Raw genomic sequence first — 12,055 nt, 5'->3', positions numbered from 1 at the left:
TTTCTTTTTAAATATTGTCTAAATACACACGTTCATGAATCCACTTGCTTACCTGCTGTTAGGCAGGCAAAATCTGTCACATTTTCCTTATGTAGCATGTGACATGTCAAACTAGGGGGTTTTCATCCATTCCAAGCATTAGGTTTGCACAAAAAACACTCCTTGGGCTAAAAACGGACATAGACGTCATGACAAATCATGTGATGAGGTCAGCACAAATGTGATGAGGTCAGCACATTTTGGGCTATGGCCATTTTTGCCATTTTTGCCTGCCATAGGATGTTAATGGTATAGGGTCATTTTTGCCTGCCATAGGATGTTAATGGTAGGGTCATTTTTGCCTGCCATAGGATGTTAATGGTAGGGTCATTTTTGCCTGCCATAGGATGTTAATGGTAGGGTCACAATTAAGAAACCCCAATAAAAATAATTGCCCAACGACAGCCGGTCATAGGAGGTGGATTCATGAATATATTTATATTTCTAAGGATTTCACTGCGCAAAGAGTGTAGGACACCGAGGATGTTAACGGAAATATGTTAACACTTCTGAAAGGGTTCTTGGCTGTATAATAGAACTCCTGAACTAGGTACCACTGAAATACAGTAGATTTCCCTTGGCTTTTGCAGTGTATTTTACTGTGATAATGCTTACATAATATAGGGCCCTATTTTGCGTGTCTTAAGTACCAGGTCTTATTACTTAACTTACTGTTAAGACCTGGAAGCATGCTCAATGCTATTTGGCTATTCTGAGTGGCCAAACACCATTGACCATGCCTCTAGGTCATAACCTTTAAAGTTAAGTCATAACACCTGGTTACTTACAGTAAGACACGCAAAATAGTGCCCTATAGTGTTTTAAATCATTCACTATTGAATTTGATTAATTCTCTGAATTTAAGTTCTATACCGATGCCATTTCTGATGCAATATATTTACTGTGCATCGCCTCTGTCAAATGAACAAATAAAATACAATAAATATTATGATCCCCTTTGACCGCATTGAACACTCTTAAAGCTGCATTGTGTGCACAGCCTGGTCAGCAGAGAAAACGCTGGCCCTGTGTGATTTCGTTGGAACTGGATGTTTGGGGGCCGCTGCCCAGCTCACAAGTCACAATGCAACGGATAAGTGCAGGTTGCACAACATGTATAATATAATAGTAATGTTCTTGGTATGCAGAACACTTCTTCTTTTCTTGAAAAGTGGGAACTTGAGGAAAATGTGTCATCGGTTTGTTTGTGTGTGTGTGTGTGTGTGTGTGTGTGTGTGTGTGTGTGTGTGTGTGTGTGTGTCGACTGTGCGTGTGTGTGTGTGTGCGCGTGCGTGCGTGCGTGTGCAGGCCCTTAATTGTCGCCACATGTGGTGCACCTCTTTCCTCTCCTAGCTGTGCATTGGGTTACAGTGGTAGTTTGCGCACTATACCAGTTCTGGCTGCCTGACACAGTGCCTGCCAGTCTCATCCTTCTGTCTCTGTCCTGAATAGACTGTACAGGTCCACATTTCTGATGTGGTTCTCCCATGTTGACGTCAAGTGTCATTCGTAGCATAATTATTTATGTAGACCCCATCCAGCCAGGGCCGTTTCCTGCTGTCGGCCTACTGCGAGCGTCAATGTCTCAAGGCTAAACAAAGAAACAAAACAAGAAAAGCTAATATTTTCTAGATTTCCTTTTGCTTTAAGTAGCATGTGACATGTCGAACTAGAGGGTTTCCATGATGCTGAATACATTCCAAGCATTAGTTTTGCATAAAACCACTCATTGGGCTAAATGTGGACATATCCACTTCCCATCCCAAATGTGCTGACCTCATCACATTTGTGATGATGACGGCTATGGCCGTTTTTAGCCCAAGGAGTGTTTTTACGCAAAACTAATGCTTGGAATGGTTTGACATTATGTCACATGCTACTTAAAGCAAAAGGAAATCTAGAAAATATTTGCCTTATAATAGGATGTCAATGGTGGCCATACTGTACAGGCCATGTTCAACACTTTCCCCTCAGACAATTCCAGGCAACTTTTTCTTTGTTATTCAGGACATATTGAAGATATAAAATCAGCTGAGTTTGGTTCTTTTGCAATTAGATTGAGGTTGATCCTGTATTTTCCATAGAATTCCTGTACTAATAGACGGCCAGATATGTATAACCATTGGTAAATGGGGCATTTTATATAGTGCCTTTAATCCAAGGCGCTTTACAGAGATTATGCATTACATTCACCCATACATTCACACACCGATGCCGGAGGAAACGATACAAGGCACCAACCTGCACATCGGGAGCAATTAGGGGTTCAGAGTCTTGCTCAAGGACACTTTGACACTAACTCTGGGGAAGCCCGGGTTTGACCTGGGAACCGCTCTACCCCTGAGCCACTGCCGCCCCATATTCAATCTGCTGACATTCAAAGACGTAGAGAAAAGGTCAGATGCAAGTACTAGACTTAAATATCTCGATGGACTATCCCATGCAGAGCTCTGGGCCTGCCACCGCAAAAGTGCGGTCACTTCTTGTTTTGAGGGTTAGGGTTGTTGGCACATAGTCTATGGTCAGCAGACCGTAGAGCTACGAAAGGGCACCGCCTCTTGAAATCATCCGTCATGTCAGATGTCCACACTCTCCTCCAGCTCCACTCCTGATGAGTCTGGATTTGGCAAAAGACGATGGAACGGAGTTCAACTGACGTGCTCAACTCAAAAGTATTTGTAGAGTATACAAGGATGAGTGCATGCGCCGACACAAAAGGACACATCTTACAACTTAGGACAGGAGTATCCAAACCTTTTTTTCAAAGGCCATATTAGAAAATATTAAAACTATGAAACCATTACAGCTGATCAGAATGCAATTAAGGTATGAATATGAATGTAGTACGTCCCCAGGGTGCATTTGGCTCGCGGGCGGCACTTTGGACATGATTTAAGAATGCGCGTTATGCCTAAAAGTGTGAACCTCCTACGTCCTGTTGATAGGCGATAAAGAGCATATGAAAAAACAGGAAGTGGACACTGCAGTCAACAAGAAGCGTTTGAGAGGCCGTTTGAAACGACGTAGCATTCGGTCACATACATCGAACAATGAAGTTTGCTTCGACCTGCGCAATATCATGTGAGTATTGTGTTACTAAACAAGGTTTTTTAAAGTTGTGTTTTTTTCTTTATCATGGTTAAGCCCAAGCTGAAAATGTATAACTATTAGTAATATTTGTATTAACTATAAGTTCATTTGTATTGATAACGAACACCTTATCGATCAGGCTTATCGGGCCGGGTTCTTATCGAGCCCACTATCGAGCATTTTATATTATTTTGTGGAAAGACGGGAGACAATTAATTGTGAACAGAACCAGTATCTTTTACTAGGGCCGTCAAATACAGTATGTTTCTAACAGACGGACCTTTTTACCAATACAATTATATCAAAGAAACTGTTAACTGGTTGATATGTGTAGAGTCACTTTTAAAAGCGTATTTTTGTTCTACAAGCTCACAATGAGTCGCAACGCGACTCATTGTGATCTGCTATTGTGAAATCTGCTATTGTGAAATGGTTAATGTATGTTTTGTAATAATAATCAAAATGTAACTAGTAACTAATATTTAAAAATAAATGGAGTGGAATAAAAGTGCAATAATTGACTCAGAGACGTGGTGGAGTAGAAGTAAAAGTATTGGAAATTGGGAATACTCAAGTGAAGTACAAACACCTCAACATTGCACTTATAAGTGCAGTAGCCTACTGCCCATTCTGACCTGAGATCAGATCCATACGAGGTTTCCACTGGACACACACTGGTCTGATGAACCCATTCTGACCTGAGATCAGATTTTAAAAAATGTCAGTCGTTCTTCGATTTTTCAAAAATAGCAGACCTACAAGCTCGTATCGCGCCACTCGGTGGCGCGATATGAGCTTGTAGATCTGCTATTTTTCAATAGGTAAAGCATAACATGATGCTATAACACCAAAATGGGTGCCCGGTCAGAATGGGTTAAGTAAATTAACTTGGTTAACTTATCACTTTCCACCACATACTGGCTGAAACATCCCCTCTCATTCTGCTGTGGAGAGACCAAACATAAATGAATAAATAAATAGTTGAAGGTTAATAAAGATACTAGTAGCCTACTACAGTGTAGGCCTATCTATACAATTATTTAACTAGATTTTTAAGTGTTTTATTATAGATTCAGGCAAAGACAAAGAGGTACAAATTATTACAAACAAATTATTTAATTTTATTTATTTGATATAGGCCTATTTATGATACAATTTACCAAGGTGCATACAAACAGTAGAATTATCCGGATAGCACAACATGTTAGAGAGGACTTAATAAAGGAAGAGAGAGTTATTATGAGGAAGATTCAGGGAACCAAAACTGAAACACTGCAAGAAACAGGATACCAAAACAGAACAACACACACACACACACACACACACGCATGCTCACATGCACGCACACACACACACACACACACACGCACGCACGCACGCACACGTGTGCAGATGCACGCACACGTGTGCAGATGCACGCACGCACGCACGCACGATATCGTAAAATCAATGCTAATTTAACTCTGAGAGCGTAAAATTGATTTTTAATTGGGTAAAAGAAGGCAAAAGAAGTTCATAGGGATAAGGGGTTTAATTAGCACTGACGAAAATAGGGCCCTATACCCCCAGCTATATAGTTTGCACAGGGGACAGTATAGACCTATAGATTAGGGCTGTTACACCAGTTCGATCCCCGTCCCCCCCTGGGTTCTTCACGTGTCATTGAGCAACTGCTCCTGATTATCACAAACATTTTGTATGTCTCTCTCTCTCTCTCTCTCTCTCTCTCTCTCTCTCTCTCTCTCCACACAGTGCTGTATCTCCTCATCTGCTGTGGACCTGCTCAAACAGATGGTGAGACAACTTCAATACATCTCATTTTGGGTAGTGTGTGTGTGAGAGTCATCTGATGAGTTCCATCCATCCTGTACATGTTCATGTCCCTCCACTCCCGCTAGGAGCGCCTGAGAGTGGTGCTAGCGGCCGTACAGAGCGGTGTGGCGGTGTCTTACTGTAAGCGCAAACCACACCAAACGGTCAGGTTGGGATAAAACCTTAAAAACGTTTTAAGGTAAAACACACCTATGCAACTCATTGAGTTGTAATGAGTTGGTGTGGTCTACCAAAAACCGTTTTGTCCCAACCTGACCCTTTGTCGTGGCTTGGGCTTTAAAGAGTTGAAATGCAATGTGTCTGCGGTTTACAGAAACGTGCAACAGTAACATGTCTTACTGTCTAGTCCACACAAACTTGATTTAGAAAATAGGGGAAAATATCCAGTACTATATATATGTACCCTATGTCTTAATAAAACCTTTATGTATTATATAAAATCGCACCCGTGTGAAGTGAGGGGCGCTCTTATCATCATACGTCATCTAATTCGGGCCAATCACAATTTGCGTGCCTCACCTTCGTCTTCAACGTTTGTGTTTCGTTTGTGTACACAAACACTCAAAGCTGGCCATTCATTGTCAATGGCATTCAATGTTTGTTTACACAAACCCTCAAAGCCGGAGATCAGTTTCAGGAATTGTGACATTTTTACACAATGCAACTGTTTATTCTCAAAACAACACTATAAGTTTCAATGTTTTTCTTCTCACTCAGTGGATCATCCAGTGAGGCTGGTCGACGGACTACACTCGTGTTCAGGCAGAGTAGAGATCTACCACGATGGCCTTTGGGGAACGGTGTGTGATGATAAGTGGGACGACGCCGATGCCCAGGTAGTGTGTAGACAGTTGGACTGTGGAGCGGCTCTGGGCGCAAAGTGGAACGCATTCTTCGGACCGGGAGTTGGGAACATCTGGTTGGATGATGTCAGATGTTCAGGCGGTGAATCAGCTCTCTCGCAGTGCAAACACAGAGGGTTTGGAAATACCAAATGTGATCACGATGAAGACGCTGGTGTTGTTTGCAAAGGTAAATATATAACATAATCCATACATATATGCACACACTCTACAGTGGGGGGGGATGTGCAACAGGCCAACAGCACGCACACAAAGGCCCGCTATCCTTGAATGAAGGATGGGCCACCTATAGCCAAAAACGAAACCTACGCTTTTTTTAACCCCAGGGGTGAACTGGGGACAGGGAGGAGCTCCTTATATGGGCAGCGCACTCTATAGTAGTAGTATAGTAAGAAAAAGAAAAGTGATATTTGAATTAAGTGAAATCACTGAATATACCTTTAATTTCTTTATTTATTTGTGTCTTTAAAGCAAAATGACATTTTGATAAAGGTTTGAGTTGAAGTTAAAGTACCGGTACAGTATTCCACACGCACGCACGCACATATCCACACATCCATTGGGGTTGACCTTCAAAATAGTAAATTCAACCCTGCCCTCTGTGCCCTCAGTCCCCATTTACTTAACCGATTACCTCACAAAGGTGAGCAACTCTCACAGCCACAACACCAGAGGGAGTATAAATAATGATCTGGTGCCACCCACATATAGAACAAAGATGGGTAAATTCACTTTCCACAGCACTGCCACTCAGATGTGGAATGCCCTGCCCCCTTCCCTCAAAACAAACAAATCACTGGCTTCCTTTAAAACCGGTCTGAAAAATTACCTATCAATATCAGCTGGTCAAAAGGAGAGAAGATGACTGCCCAACCCCGATTTATTTATTTATTTGGTATTTAGATTTATTTAGATTTGTTGGTACACCTGCAAATAACTTTCATGTGTTGTGAGGTATTGAGAATGCATTGGGACCCGAATGGAAACAAGACCGCAAGGACTTTTTTCGGTGCCATCCTTTTGGATAAAATGTGCTTTTTTGACTGTACCATGTACTGTTTTTCTGCATATGATATATTGTCTAATAAAATAATCAATCAATCAAAAAAAACCTGGATATTAAACCACACTTTTGTTCAGTGTGAATGCGTATTTGGACTGACTCTTTAACTTGCTAAAACTGTTTTACAGATGATTCCGTCATCCTGGTGTGGAGCCCTTCTCACCCTGTGGCTGAGGGACATGAAGTCACTCTTCAATGCAAACACAGAACACACTCGTCTCTCTCCAACGTGGACTTTTATAGAAACGAAGAACCGGTCCAAACTAACACCAATGGAGAGATGATCATAGCTGCTGTGTCAAAGTCTGATGAGGGATTCTACAAGTGTAAATATTCTGGAGGAGAGTCACCACAGAGCTGGATGGCAGTGAGAGGTAGGTACTATGAGCTAATGATGATTTATTATTATTTATCGTACGTATATGGTCAATATTTGAAAATAATAATAATGTTATAATTGTTATAGTGTCTCAACCTCCAGTATCTGGATCTACTCTACCTCCAGAGACTGGATCTACTCTACCTCCAGTGACTGGATCTACTCTACCTCCAGTGACTGGATCTACTCTATCTCCAGTGACTGGATCTCCACATGTAGTGTGGTTGATCGTAGGACTTGTTGTTGGGATTCTGCTGACCGTCCTTCTGCTCCTGCTGTGTCGATACAGAACATCTAAAGGTGAGAACTAACAACGACATTGGGTCGATTACATCTAGTTTTCAATCTCAGAGGAATTTGCAGGATCAATGATTTGACGTACCATTTCTGTGCCTTTTTATTTATTTTTTACAGCTCCATGTTGTGCCAGGTTAGTACAGTATTAACTGTCTATTCTATCAACAGCAGTATAGTTTGCGTCTTGTTTTCTATGTCATTCCTGTTAAATACATCTCTTAATTACAGACCGGTTCAGTCTCAGGGAACCAATCAGGGCTCAGCTCTAGATCACAGGACCAATCAAAGTGGGTCTCCTGATGATGTCTACTGCCCACTGCAACACGGTGGGTCTGTGAGGGACAATTCTGACACCTGGTCTTATTTAAACTGACTTACGTGAATATATAACGTTACATTAAAAACAAAATATGTTTTATGGAATAGATTAATTTAATTCTGACTGACCACTTGTGATATTTCATGTCTTATTATTATCAGAATAAGTGAATAAAGCACCAGTACTACCGGTGATTTGTTTCCCTTTAGGCGACACAAGCGTCTATGGGAAAATCTGCCACGATGATGACTTTGCTGTCTATGCAAATGGTACCGTATATGTATATTTGTATATCATTTTTAAAAGATCTAATCCAACTATTTAATTCTATTTATATATATTATTATTTGTATATATTATTATTTGTATTGTTGAATGTGTGTGGACCACAGAGTCCCAACCCTACTGACGAGGATCCGTATAAACAAATAACACAATAACCAACAACAAGTGCATATAGGACTACATGTGATTCTGTCACGGTTTGAGTCAGGCCAGAATATGAGACCCAATTGCCACGGGAGCCATGCAGTCACCCTACATTTGAGAGGACCTGTGATGTCGTGACATCACTTTTTATTTGCGTTTTTTCTATGAGGTCAGCATGCACATTTGGTCAAGCTTAGTGGATATGGCCGAATTTAGGCGAAGGAGTGTTTTTGGTGCAAAACTAATGCTTGGAATGGGTTCAGAATCACAAAAAACCCTATAGTTTGACATGTCACATGCAAAGTATGATGACATTTTGGTGTGGTAAACAAAAATGGCCGTAACTCTTTTCCGCGATATTTGCGGCAGAGCAGAGCTCTCATTCTGTGGACGTTAATGACCAAGTCAATAGAAGAAAGAATGTCCTGACATCACAGGTTACTCTCTAATTCTATTCCTTGAGCTTTTGGGCCTGTGACTACAGGCGGCTACAAGTGCAGGATGAGGCAGAGCCAGTCAGTTCAACGTGTTTCATAAATCAAAAACAACTAGGCATATACAAGCTAAAAGACTGCAGACATGATACACAAGATTCACTTCACAAGGAGGCATGAGGTCAGTCCGCTGCCCCCCCAGGTTGGCAGAGGAAGTGTAGTGCCCAGGATTACATTAGATAATTGGCACTGGGTGAAAAAAGAAAAACTGGGTTACAAAATCGTGGGATAAAAAAAAAAAAAAAGATTCACTTCACAATGAACTAGCAGGAGCATGGAAACAACAGGGATTGGCTAGCTAGGAGACTAATCAGGACACAGCTGATTGGCTATAGGAGACCAACAGGTCACAGGCGGAGCAAACTAATAATCACAGGTGAGACAAGGCAGGTAACAGTAGCTACAGAGGAAACCGCAGGACACTAAATATTACAAAATAAAAGGAACACAACAGAGCATTAAAACACTAACTAAAACTAGGAACAAGGAACAGCAACAGGAATACGGATCGGATCGTGATTCGGGACACATTTATTTTCAGGTTCAGAAGTATTTTTTATTTATGGTCTAATTTTGTTTTTCATTTACAGATCCAGGTTATGTCAGGTAAGCAGCCTATATATACACACTATTGATATCTTACTGTACATCAACATGACAGCAGTAGATTCAACCTGGTTTTATCCATCATTTCTATTAACCCATTCTGAACGGGAACCCATTTTGGTGTTAGCATCGTATTATGCTTCAGCTATTGAAAAATAGCAGATCTACAAGCTCATAGCGCGCCACCGAGTGGCGCGCTACGAGCTTGTAGGTCTGCTATTTTTGAAAAATCGAAGAGCGACTGACATTTTTAGAATCTGATCTCAGGTCAGAATGGGTTAATCAGACCAGTGTGTGTCCAGTGGAAACCTCGTATGAATCTGATCTCAGGTCAGAATGGGTTAAACACACGTATCTCCTAATCACAGGCCCGTTCAGTCTCAGGGAACCAATCAGGTCTCAGCCGCATACCAGAAGATGACCAATCAAAGTGGGGCTTCTGATAATGTGTACTGCCAAATGCGAGGTCAGTCTTTGAACCAATGGTGTCTTTAATCTCAATTGTATGATTTTTATCATTTAAAATAAATCCACATCCATTCAAATACACATTTATTTTTGGTAGTATAGGCCTATATACTATAGTCAGTCAGTCAGTCAGTCAGTCCGTCAGTCAGTCAGTCAGTCAGTCAGTCAGTCAGTCAGTCAGTCAGTCAGTCAGTCAGTCAGTCAGTCAGTCAGTCAGTCAGTCAGTCCGTTCTTTCTTTCTGGAATATTTGTATGAATAAAAAAGTCCACATGAATGATTTGATTATGCATTTCCCTTTAGGTGACACAAGTGTCTATGTAGTAAACCAGCCCTCTGATGACTATGAAAACGGTACGGTACATGCATTTTAAATATCTAATCCAATGTGTTTAATCTCATTTCATTTGGTTGTTGTGGAACGATTCAGATGTACCACTTGCTAAATGTTTTAGTAATGCCTCCCGAGCACAGACTAAACATTATATTTTGGCCGAATGTTCAAGATAACAACAAACAATACAGATAGTAGTTGGATGCATGAGTGCAATTCAATATATATGACGATGCTAGTGCAGATATCAATGAAGCAACTGAAAGGGACTTACTGGAACTAAGGGATTTACTTAACCCATTTTGACCTGATGATCAGATTAAAAGAATGTCTTCTACATACTGACAGTTTTCTGAAAAAGCTATGTTTCTATGTCAGTGGTTCTTCGATTTTTCAAAAATAGCAGACCTACAAGCTCGTAGCGCGCCACCGAGTGGCGTGTTACGAGCTTGTGTAGGTCTGCTATTTTTCAATAGCTAAAGCATAACATAATGCTAACACCAAAAGGCGCTTATAAGTAAAAGTAACAATACTGCGATGCTATAAGTATACGTGTCCAGTGTACACTTTTTTCATATTCCACAGTTAAATAAAGGCGGTGACAGAGTTTTAAATGTTTACTGTAACTGTGTTTTATCTCCTTTGATACAGACGTGTAGGACAAGTTGGACAATTAACCCAACACCTCACATGTGCATGAAGTACGGACGCACGCACACACACACGCAAATGGAACAAATGGAACTCCACCAATAGATGCAGGGTTTACATTTGTAGCAGACACATGAACGCACGCACACTCGCACACACTCACAGGCACCAGCACAGGCACATGCACGTGCACGTGCACATGCACATGCACATGCACATGCACATGCACATACTAAAGAAGATTCTCTATAAAATATAAGTATGAGTCAAGTATTTAATTTTACAGTAGATTTTAAACTCTGCATGTTTGTACATAATGCTGACCTGCTGTCTCAAAGCTATACTTCCATTCGTCTCAATTCAATAATGTTATGTTTTTAGTTTTTACTCATCCTATAGTGTTGATTCAGTGTTGACATGTTTTAAAAAAGAATAGTTGACGTTAATGTCTTCCTTTATTTATTTATTTTAGGAATACATTTAGCTTCCGTTTGTTCACAAAATGTAAAGATCATGTATGAATGATCTTTAAAATGTGAAGGTGTCCGATCTCGGTTTGTACTTTAAGTTGAATTAAAACACTTTTGTTTTCACACTGATGTTTGTTTAAACCTATTTTATGCCACCAAGAACACTGTCATCTATGTCAAATCGTTTTGACAGTTTACAGTAAGTATATACAGTACCACATACACATACAGTTACACTGTAGACATGTAGACAGTTTACAGTAAGTATATAACTCCACGTCATGCATGTGATTGTTACCATAATAACTTCTCTGCAGTTTCTTCATCATCATCATAAAAATAATCATAAAAATGTCATCCAGATTAGCTGGAGATGGTCCATGGCAGTTCTTTTGGGCGGACAATTACATACAGTATATATTTGGGTGTCCTTGACATGAAAATGTTTGAGAACGACTGACATAGAAACATACTGTAGGGTTTTTCCAGAAAACTGTCAGGATTTAGAAGACATTTGTAGGATCACTCCCAGGTCTAAATGGCATGTGAAAAGTGAATTGCAATGAGTCCAACAAGTGTGAGGAGACAATTAAGCTTGCAATGTAGAAATATGTGGCTCACTGTACATAATAGTAACCAGGTTTTTATCAAAGTTAATCTGCTGAAAGTTCTATTACAGTAAAACCCGGTCAATGAGGGGCGCTCCGGTCGGTGGCACAGTG

At 40.6% G+C, this 12,055-nt stretch overlaps 1 protein-coding gene across 2 annotated transcripts; it reads left to right on the top strand.

Moving 5' to 3' along the window:
- Positions 1–2,991: 2,991 nt before the first annotated feature.
- LOC308326770 (uncharacterized protein) lies at positions 2,992–11,381 on the top strand. 2 transcript variants are annotated; one of them, XM_080779793.1, is made up of 12 exons: positions 2,992–3,120; positions 4,882–4,923; positions 5,680–5,994; positions 7,017–7,262; positions 7,355–7,567; positions 7,682–7,697; positions 7,793–7,890; positions 8,093–8,152; positions 9,397–9,412; positions 9,781–9,878; positions 10,182–10,232; positions 10,872–11,381. In XM_080779793.1, exons 1-12 carry the CDS (start codon positions 3,090–3,092, stop codon positions 10,910–10,912), a joined length of 1,227 nt encoding a protein of 408 aa, XP_080635919.1. In that variant the 5' UTR covers positions 2,992–3,089; the 3' UTR covers positions 10,913–11,381. The 2 variants fall into 2 exon arrangements, with proteins under 2 accessions (XP_080635919.1, XP_080635920.1); XM_080779794.1 differs by having other exon boundaries at positions 10,864–11,381.
- Positions 11,382–12,055: the final 674 nt, after the last annotated feature.

This window comes from Protomyctophum bolini (assembly GCF_963924005.1).
Source record: "Protomyctophum bolini genome assembly, chromosome: 13".
In the NCBI taxonomy this organism is placed as follows: Eukaryota; Metazoa; Chordata; class Actinopteri; order Myctophiformes; family Myctophidae; genus Protomyctophum; species Protomyctophum bolini.
This window is presented reverse-complemented; position numbering and strand designations above follow the sequence as displayed.

What these genes read in the sequence shown, in the direction of transcription:
- LOC308326770 (XM_080779793.1), top strand. Translation starts at nt 3,090, where the DNA reads ATGAAGTTTGCTTCGACCTGCGCAATATCAT. An exon ending in CGCTGGTGTTGTTTGCAAAG is followed by an intron (nt 5,995 to 7,016) that starts GTAAATATATAA and finishes ACTGTTTTACAG; the next exon opens with ATGATTCCGTCATCCTGGTG. An exon ending in GAGCTGGATGGCAGTGAGAG is followed by an intron (nt 7,263 to 7,354) that starts GTAGGTACTATG and finishes TAATTGTTATAG; the next exon opens with TGTCTCAACCTCCAGTATCT.